The 10,533-nt window shown below is 33.4% G+C and overlaps 1 protein-coding gene across 1 annotated transcript; it reads left to right on the top strand.

The window, feature by feature from the left end:
* The first annotated feature begins 863 nt into the window (after window positions 1-863).
* On the top strand, window positions 864-10,493 carry LOC111083335 (potassium channel subfamily T member 1-like). Its single transcript, XM_022379807.1, has 3 exons — window positions 864-1,090; window positions 8,166-8,245; window positions 10,385-10,493. The coding sequence occupies exons 1-3, from the start codon at window positions 864-866 to the stop codon at window positions 10,414-10,416; spliced, it is 339 nt and encodes a 112-aa protein (XP_022235515.1). The 3' UTR covers window positions 10,417-10,493.
* Window positions 10,494-10,533: the final 40 nt, after the last annotated feature.

The raw sequence follows: 10,533 nt of genomic DNA, 5'->3' as shown, positions 1-10,533 counted from the left end.
CATATTTTTATTTCTATCAAATATCGTCATCTGTAAGAAAATGAGAGAGAGAGATTACGGATTTTTATCGTTCCATATCTCAAATTGTAAGTAAACAACGCTCTGTAATTTCATTGTACTTTGTCGTAAAAGCATCCGAATTATTTATTTATGTGTTACTTTCAGTTCTTTCAGGGAATTATTTTAAAAAGTCTTTTTTTTTTCTTTTTTGGTTGACATTTTCTTTTAAAGGCAGAAGTTACGAATCAAATGTTCCGTTAGTTATTGTTTTTTTTTTTTTAAAGAGCACTTTATTTGGAGATAGCTCTAGATCAGAAATGTTTATTTTTGGTGCTTCGAACGTCAACAAAATTGACACTAACGAAAGTACGTCGTAGCTCCTGTTATAAGAAAATAACCGTCGATTAGCGATTAAAAGATACCATTTGCTAGCACGGGCTCCCACATTTCCGGTATTCCTATGTGTATTACAGTAACCATGGTTACGACTGACAGTATCTTCCTTTGCACTAACCAAGTGTATTATATTCAGACCGACAAATACATTTATAATAGCTTTTTTTTTCATACAACACTTTTGTTTAGTTAAAATAAAAATCGTGTTCTCAGTCATGATCGAATCTCGAGTATGGAATACAAACGTACAATTTCTGAATGATCGAATCTCGAGTATGGAATACAAACGTACAATTTCTGAGCGTTAATTATAAACTCTTCCAAGTTTTGCCATTCCAGTAATTGTAACAGTAGCAAGATTTATTGTCTATAACTAATTAAGATAATAATATTGAAACAAGTCTTCCCAGGTTAGAAGTTTTATAATTAGAATATATATATATATGCATGTTTGCCAACAGGGTATAATGTCCAACGTTTGGTTTTTCCATCGACGACGGCAGGACTCTAACACAGAATCAGATGGCGTTGCGATTGTTAAGAGAACCGCATCAGAAAAGTGTTCAACAAATAAGTCATCTGGGGATCGGAGTGATCTCGTGCCTCCTCTGGTTCCACAAAGAAATGTGGATTCCAAACCTGATGGCCTGAATCATTCGGATAGTCTCGACAACATGGCACAGCACATTCCTAGGTCTCTAGTTTTAACCCAAACTTTGGTGCACCAAATATTCTTTTGTTACCATCTACTTATTTTATAATTCAATAATTTTCCCGACGTCCTCTAGTAAAAGAAGTGTTCGAACAAGAAGTATAGAAACTTGCAAATCTTATTTGATGAACATATATCTATATATACATACAAGGTTACTCTTAGTTAAGATATTTGATGAACATATATATCTATATATACATACAAGGTTACTCTTAATTTTGACCTTAATTAAATGTGCGTTCATCTCCTACAGTGGCGATGGTTTTTGTATTGGAGCGTTGTATTTAAATCTATGGTGTAGATGACAAGATCTCATATTGCTATTTTTCTTAATAATCTGTGCAATGTTCTTTTAGTATGCCTAAGACAAGAGTATTGATAAACTAAATTGGAATGTTTTAGCAAGGTAAAATCATATCTTTAACATTGTAATTGTGTCCTAAATGTAAGTCTTAATTCCATTTCAGGATATAAGCGATTCGATAGTGTAATTAGCACAATACCTTGTTTGTCCCCCTGGTGTCTCAGCGTTAAATCGGAGGACTTATAACATTCAAAATCGGGTTTCTATATCCCACAGTGTGGCTTTGTGTTCAACAACAACAAAATACTTTTTTTCCTCTTCTTAGATTACGAAGAAGGTGATTGTATAAAGAAAACAATCGTTATTAAATTACTTAATCGCTCATATGCTCAAGTAGAATTAAAAACGTATTTTAAAGCATTGATTATGATCGAAACATTCCTTTAAATCTAAGAACACATTTCTTTCATTTAAACGTTAACCGTGGTGTATTAATGTAATTGTTTGTTGTGAACAAGGCTTAAGTCGGGTCTTTTATGAGATACATCAGCCAATGGGAAAATCAGATGAAGTGAGATTGCGTGTTTTACACCATCCAACATTTCGGTATAAACTTTTAAAATCATCTGGACGATGCAGGTGTTGGATGTTCAGGAATACTCTATGTCATAAACAATAGATTCTGCTTTTTAACGAGATCCGTGCATGCAATCTTCCACTTTAGTAAAGGTTTTAAAAACTTAGCGTGTTACAATTCGTTTTAAACGCGATGTACGAATTGTTTGTAGCATGCTGTAAAAGGGGGTTTGAAATCGATACGATATGACTTTCACCGTTTTGTCACCGAACATGCTCACCCTTTCAGTCGTGGGGGGGGGGGGTGTTATAATCTGACTGTATATTCCATTATGTATTGGTAAAGAGTTGGCAGGGGGGGGGGTAGTATTGACTAGCTGCCTTCCCTCTAGTCTATCACTTCTAAATTTGGGACAGCTAGCGAGGATAGCTCTGGAGAAGCTTTGCACAAAATTCAAAAAACAAATACATTTAATATTCATAGTGTTGTTGTTGTTATTATTATTATTATCTTATTGGGTCCTGGACTTGGTTTGTAATAGGCTACAATGTATACATGAGATAAAAAAATTAAGACAATTTACCATCTTAATTTTAGAGTATTTTTCCAAAAATTTTCTTCTGTGACTCTCACGTGGGCTAGAAAAATTGTCAAGAGGCTAAAACCCATCAGATAGTGAAATGTTTTATTAACAATTAAAACTCGTCGGATAGCGAAGTGTTTTATTAAATATTAAAACTCGTCAGATAGCGAAGTGTTTTATTAAAAATTAAAACTCGTCAGATAGCGAAGTGTTTTATTAAAAATTAACACTCGTCAGATAGCGAAGTGTTTTATTAAAAATTAACACTCGTCAGATAGCGAAGTGTTTTATTAAAAATTAACACTCGTCGGATAGCGAAGTGTTTTATCAAAAACTAAAACTCGTCGGATAGCGAAGTGTTTTATTAAAAACTAAAGAGCAAGTTATCATATTTTGATGTTTTGGTCGAAATTGGCAACTGTTATTCCATTTGTTTATCCTGTGCTGTCCACTAGCTGTTTATCTGTAAGTATGTGTGTGTGTGTATCGTATTCGATCAGCTGGAAAACAGTTGATGTGGAAACATTGTTCCTGAATACTTCAAGGAAATGACGTAAGATACAAAGGAAGTAAGCCTCGTGATTATATGAATAATAAGAAAGACGTGTTGTTAATTGTAAGTTACTAACGGTCTGTGAAAGGTGCTCTTTATAACCACCAAGTGGAACTCTCTTCACAGATTTACAAGGAAAAGTTACAAAACTTCAAATTATTTTGAAATTAAAATATTATTTTACAGCGATACGTACGCTTTTTAGCCGCGGCACAGTGGCTCATAAAACGGCTCTGAGTTATTTGTGTTTTGTTCTTCAAGCACAAATATTTAGATGTAGAGAACTTGTTTAGATTTCTTCGTGACTTAGATGTAGAGAACTTCTTTAGATTTCTACGTTATTTAGATGTAGAGAACTTGTTTAGATTTCTACGTTATTTAGATGTAGAGAACTTGTTTAGATTTCTACGTTATTTAGATGTAGAGAACTTGTTTAGATTTCTACGTGACTTAGATGTAGAGAACTTGTTTAGATTTCTACGTGACTTAGATGTAGAGAACTTGTTTAGATTTCTACGTTATTTAGATGTAGAGAACTTGTTTAGATTTCTACGTTATTTAGATGTAGAGAACTTGTTTAGATTTCTACGTTATTTAGATGTAGAGCTAATGATTGAGTTTCAGTTTCGTTTCTTATAGTTTCACTTTTAATCCTTTATCTGATAGAATGTAACTGTCAATTGTTAGAAAATTAATTTTTTCTATCATGTAACTATGCAGTTTGAGCCAATATTAGCATTTATGCAAGCGATACGTGATATATTATCGAAAATTTACTAATGTCTCGTGAAAGCGAATGAAATGATATATTTTTATCTTTTCCGTGGCGCATGAAAGGTTTCGCAAAATTACAATTTCTCACCGAGAACGTAGAGCAGAAGACGAACCAAAGACAAGAGAGCATCTGTAAAGAAATAATAATATAATATATTAAATAAAGATCGTTTCTTTCATCTCCAGATTCCAGGGCTTTCTCGATAATTGCTACAGATGTACAGTTTGACTGGACGTTATTGGGCAACCGCGAGAGTTAGAAGGTTGGTGCTGGTCCACGAAAGTCAATACGAATTGTATTACATCAAAGAGTACATCAATCAAATTGGGTAAAACCTGAAAACCAGAACCTCTGCGTTTGCCTAACGATATGGCACGAATAAACTGTACAACATCGCTTCGGAACGTTCCTTGATGTAGCCAAGCAGCTCAACTTTAATAAATGAATGCTTTTTATCGTTGGCAGTCTCAACTTGATGAATTTTATTGGATTACCGATAGGGCTTCCTAAGACGTCCGTGCGATGTGGCCTTTGATATCAAATACAGAAATTACGAGGCAGTAATACAATTTAAAAAAAAAATTGTTTAGGAAGAAAGTAATTTCTTCATGAACCGATGATGGGGGTATGAAACAAATTCTCAAACAATACAGATATTACAAGAAACAATGATACACAGTAGGAACGATGTAGTTCCGGTCTATTTATATAATACTATTTGGTGGCTGCGTTGAAGAAACTCTTTTTGTTTCGTTTAATGGCTCAATAATAATCACCAAGTTATCTTCATTACTCTGTCAGTTTTAGTAATCTAACTTCGTGTCGGCAAAACGATGTAATATGACACTGAAAACTTCGTATAAAATCTAAGATTTACATTTGAAACAAAGCGTTTGTTACCCCTCAATCAAAATGAGCATATTTGAACAAATCAAAGAAGAATGTGACTACACGTTAAGACTCTATAGGTATTCGCAAATGAATATCTCGATAACTATAGCTAGAATTCTTAAACTATACGACGGCAATAAATACACATGTTTAAACATAGGATTTCGGATAGACTCGCTGCTAGTTGTTCTCTGGTTGGACAGTGGTAAGTTAAACTGTTTGTAGGAGGCGTAGTAAAGAAAATACAACCTTAATATATGGACTTAAGTAGACTAAACCTTTTGTTGAAGGTGTAGAAATTAAAATAGGACAGCGTCAAACTGTTTGTAGGAGGCGTAGTAAAGAAGAAAAACAACCTTAATATATGGACTTAACTTGTTTTTTGACCTGTTTAAAACAAATAAAGTGTAACTAAATGACTCATTAGTCAATGTTATTATTTCGTTTTGAGTTACTTACTGATTAAGCATATTTTATTACAAGCTACAACGTTTACACTAAAATTTGTTTTAGAACAGGTACGACGTTTCGATTACTAGTGTGATCATTCATGTATACTTGGGAATGATCACACCAATGATCGAAACGTCGTACCTGTTCTAAAAACAAATCTTACTGTAAAAGCTGTAACTTGTAATAAAATGTTAGGATTTATTCCTCCTGTATCTAATGCTAATGTCTTTTGCAGATAATTTGAAAATTCGATAAAATGTGGGTGTTTTAAAAGACGGGGTGTTTTCAGTTTTGAAATTTATGCCAGTCTACTGAACGAGATATCTTAGAAAAGAAAGTAAAATCATATGTGGGAGTGATCAAAGATCAACATTTTACCAGAAAACCTAAATCATGTGTGGGAGTGATCAAAGATCAACATTTTACCAGAAAACCTAAATCATGTGTGGGAGTGATCAAAGATCAACATTTTACCAGAAAACCTAAATCATGTGTGGGAGTGATCAAAGATCAACATTTTACCAGAAAACCTAAATCATGTGTGGGAGTGATCAAAGATCAACATTTTACCAGAAAACCTAAATCATGTGTGGGAGTGATCAAAGATCAACATTTTACCAGAAACCCCATACAACCCTTGAGAATCAACTGTAGTATCGCAGAATGCAAAATAAATGGTCTTTACTTGAGAAAAAATTCTGTCATAAAATTCACACGAAGGTATAGTCTCAGTTAATAGACCACAATGTCTTTAAAACAATAAAGTTGATATATAGCGGTATTGTCCCAGTTGTTAACCTCCGATATCTTTAAAACAGTTAAGTTTTAAAGTTCTCTACTACGTATAGTCAGTTTTAAGAAGCTCTGTAATGTATATGTACTTTTTTTAATATGCAGTTTATTTTAATCATATTATCTATAATAATAAAAACGCGTGTCTGTGGGTCTCTCTGTGTGTGACCGCCATAACTGCAAGAGGAAAGAATCTAGAAACCTGAAACTTTGCACACATACTAAGTGGACCCTGAGGGTGTGCGTTTGGGTATTGTTACTTTTCCACGTGTGTGGGCGTGCGCATCTTTTTATGAGGAAAGTAGGGAAAAACACTTAGAAAAGAAGTGGTTCCTTATATTACAAATAGAAATCACAGACAGACAGAGTAACTGTTGGCTTCACAGTGGCATTCTTAACCAGTTTCTTGTTTGTCCAGCTGCTTAGTTTGGAAGGGCGGCCTGATCTGGGTAATGACTGGTATGAAGCTCATTACATTTCTTAATGATGGACTTCACCGTACTCTGAAATTTTCTTGTAACATTCTCCTGATCTGTGCTTCTCTATCACTTTATCCACGACTTGCTTGGAAAGATCCTTGGTCTTCGTGGTTGGTTTGTCGTATCACTTGAACAGATGCATTTACTCTGAAGTCAAGTTAAACCACTTTGATTACATACAGACCATTTCACTACTTTTGTGACCTTTCAAACTAGTCTTTTGCACCTGAACTGATTTAGGGTTGACGTAGCAAAGGGAATGAATACTTATACAATTGAGAATATTCTAATTTTCTTTGGAAATGTAACTTACTTACCTAATATCGGCGTTTTTTAGCTTTCTCAGTTTAGAGTAGATTGTGTAGATTCTAAATATAAAGTCCCACTTCAAAGTTTCATGATCGCAAGCTCAGACGGAAACAAAACGTAGAAACTTTGCATGGGGTAAATACTCTTGCAAGGCCATTTCTCGTAGAGAAATAAAATAAGCATACTACGGATCAGGTATTTTGGCGTCAAGCATAATTGCAAATTGTGCAATAGTAATTTCCTGTTGTGCCTCGATTTCATTGAATGCCATTACTTACCTCGTCGAATGAACTTCAACAATCTATTTTGCTTTTTTGAGTCGTTAATCTGTTATTGATTCACAGAGATTGTTTGTACTTGATTTTCCACTCCACTACATCAGAATTTAAATCATTGAATTATATTTGCTTTGAGCATATATATTTTACAATTGTTTTCAAGTACTATCTGGAAGGATAAAAATCCAGCGTAATATCTTGTACTTAGCCTGCTCTGTGTTTCTTTAAGAGTCCTCGGAAAATGCAGGCGGTATCAGTAAAAAATGTCACAAGATACAAAAGTCGTAAAAATTCTATTCGTTCCGTATAAAGCCCACGATACTCATTATTTATCTACTTGGATAAACATGCGCATCGTAGAACGAGTCCCAAAGATTTCGGATGTCAGTTTTATTAGTTGGGGAGCTTTTTCACGAACTTGGAATTACTTCTCGAATCTGGATAGAACATTCAGTACGTTTAGAAGGGTAGATTATACGATAAACGTTATGAGCTGCGCGTCTAACACTTTTTAAAAACAATATGTTTCTGCTATTGATAATGATATTGCTACTGTTTAGGTAGGTAAATATTTCTTTAGGATTAAACACTAAAGTTTTAAGCCTAAAGAATTAAATCGTATGAAAATTTAAGATATGTTAAAGATTCTTGTAGCTGTTTGCTTATAATCGTTTAATGGAGAGTTATTTGTATTTATACATTTAATTATGTATTGGACTAACAAGGAAATAATTCATTTAGAGTACATTTATCATTTAATTATGTATTGGACTAACAAGGAAATAATTCATTTAGAGTACATTTATCATTTAATTATGTATTGGACTAACAAAGAAATAATTCATTTAGAGTACATTTATCATTTAATTATGTATTGGACTAACAAAGAAATAATTCATTTAGAAGAGTTTTGACATCTTTCTGTAAGCATCTACGTTGATTAAATTTTACAATTGATATATACATATCTGTTGAACGCCTTATACAGAAACTTTATTAAATAGTTTATACAACAAGCACTGAAAATGCATGTCCTCTGACTTCAGTTTTCTATCTCTAGGGTTAGAGTGGAGTTCTATGTGAATGAAAACACTTTGAAGGAACGTCTTCAGCTGTATTTCATTAAAAATCAAAGATCCAGTGAGTATGAAGATAATACTTTGTTCAATATGTACATGTTTTATAATTGTCGAGGCTTGATATCTTGTGTCTGTAAGTACGTTTCTTTCCGTATTCTAGCTTCTTTGTACGTATAAAAATGTATACCTTTGTGTGTTTACTGTTAAAGTCCGTTACAGTATAATTAGTGGTGTTAGTGTTACCATTACCGTATAATTAGTACTGTTAGTGTTGTTATTATCTAAAATATATAAAAGCATGTGTGTGTCACGTCACGCTCGATTTCTCGAAATATGAGGAGTCATAAAAGCCAAAATGCATTTATACAGATAGAATAGTTCGATTACTGTCTGCCCATTACGATTTTAATGACGATGATGCTAGGGGACGTGAAACCTTATAAGTGTAGTGAGTGTTGGTATAATAAGCTTAAAGTAAAGACGTAGTGTGGGATCACCTAATCTAGAGCGAAGTGCCTAAAATTTGTCATGAAAGTAAAAATATTGATTCAATTTTAAACTGAAATCGTTTTTGAATTAAGCTATTTCTTGTTACATCACCAACATTTTAAATAAAAAAACAAACCTCTTTAATCAACGGAAACTCTAAAATAAAAAAAAATCTATAAATATTTGTCGAGTTTTGTTGTCTATATACTTCATTTTATACACAGACTAACAACAATATTAGGTTATACTTTTGTTGCTAAGCGACATGACATAAAAGCCATTGTTGGAACGTAGTGTTACCGAAACGTACTGGTTTTTCTATATATTAGAATTTCCTAATCTAACTGATTCCTACCAATAATTGTTTCTGAATACGCCACGAATTCATTATATTAATTATCTTAATTTTGATTGGCTCACAAGGAACTTACCGACGTTTGACTACCTTGACTGCACTTTTCTGTCTCTTTGTTGGTCGAGCTTAATTTCGGAAAATTCATTTATTTCAGTTAGCTAGAAAATGTGAAGTTAGGGTATATTACAGGGTAGGGGTGGTAGTATAATTAGTAATGTTAGTGATGTTATTTTGTTAAGTAATGAAGCACTTATTGCCCTTCCAAAAATAAAATGTCTCAGAAAACATGATTTGTTAGAAAATAATTCGCAAGTTGAGTTTGATCCTGAATGAACTACCAAAAAAAATCGGTATGATATCGAACAGTGGAGACCGAACAGTAGGCAGCAACCATTCTTATTATGTCTTATTATGAATTAAAAAAACAAAACAGTCCTCTGGTGCTACAATCTTAACCCTATACCCATTGATTGTTCCGCGGACTCTTTGTGTTAGAGGAGGATTATCGTAGAACTGGCTTCCCGAATCTTTTGCGAAATTGACAAATTCCACGTGTCGTATATTTCAGGATTGCATTTCATTTTATTCGTTTCGAGGATATGTCGTTGTAAAGAGATAGGCAGTACTAACAAAGTACTAGTTCGGAGTATTCAGAGCCTAGAAAATCCCTTTAAGCTGATGTACATATCCACGTTACTTTTACAATATTGGTTCAATTCTTGCTGCTTTCACTTTAGTTGGCACGGGCTGGTCTTTACTCGTACAGGTTAACTATTATTATACGAGTGGTAATAACTGGAATGGAATTTGAAACATTTATTTTTTTTAATCCATTTATTTTAATTTCATTAGCTGATAGTAGAGATGTTACAGATATGGCTGCTAGCAAGTAACGCCATCTTACGTTTTAGTTGGATCTGAACTACTAATGTTGCTAGAGTAATTATTGTAGCCTGAAGGAACGTTAAGCTGAAAACATAGTGATTATGTATGTTAGTAATTTATGAAAAGAAGCTCTTTGTACCTGAACCCTTAAAATGAATCCAAAGATTGTAATTAACGAAAAGGTTACTCCAAGTAATGATATTTTGTTATCTCAGAAACCTAAGTGAAACGTATAGCTTAATAAATAAGTATAACTGTTATTTTTAATTTGATGTACGAAAACGAGATTATTAAAAACCCATAATTACTCTTGTTTAGTTTATCTGTGTTTACAAATACCAAGTGTAGGACATTGCTATGTTTTGTCTGACGTTTCACATTTTGCTTAAAAATAATAGATTAAAAATATGTCATTTAGTTTGTATTCTATTACTGCAATTAATCAATCTTGGTGTTATCTTCAATTTCTAGAATCGACGACCATGTTTCTCCATTCTTCTTAATTCCTGCCCAGACTCTCCTAATTCAAACTTCTCATCTCCCAGACTCTTCAAACTTCTCATCTCCCAGACTCTCCTAATTCGAACTTCTCATCTCCCAGGCTCTCCTAATTCGAACTT

The sequence above is a fragment of the Limulus polyphemus genome, unplaced genomic scaffold (genome assembly GCF_000517525.1).
Source record: "Limulus polyphemus unplaced genomic scaffold, Limulus_polyphemus-2.1.2 Scaffold9137, whole genome shotgun sequence".
NCBI lineage: Eukaryota > Metazoa > Arthropoda > Merostomata > Xiphosura > Limulidae > Limulus > Limulus polyphemus.
The sequence above is the reverse complement of the archived record's forward strand: the minus strand, read 5'-3'. Positions and strand labels throughout refer to the sequence as shown.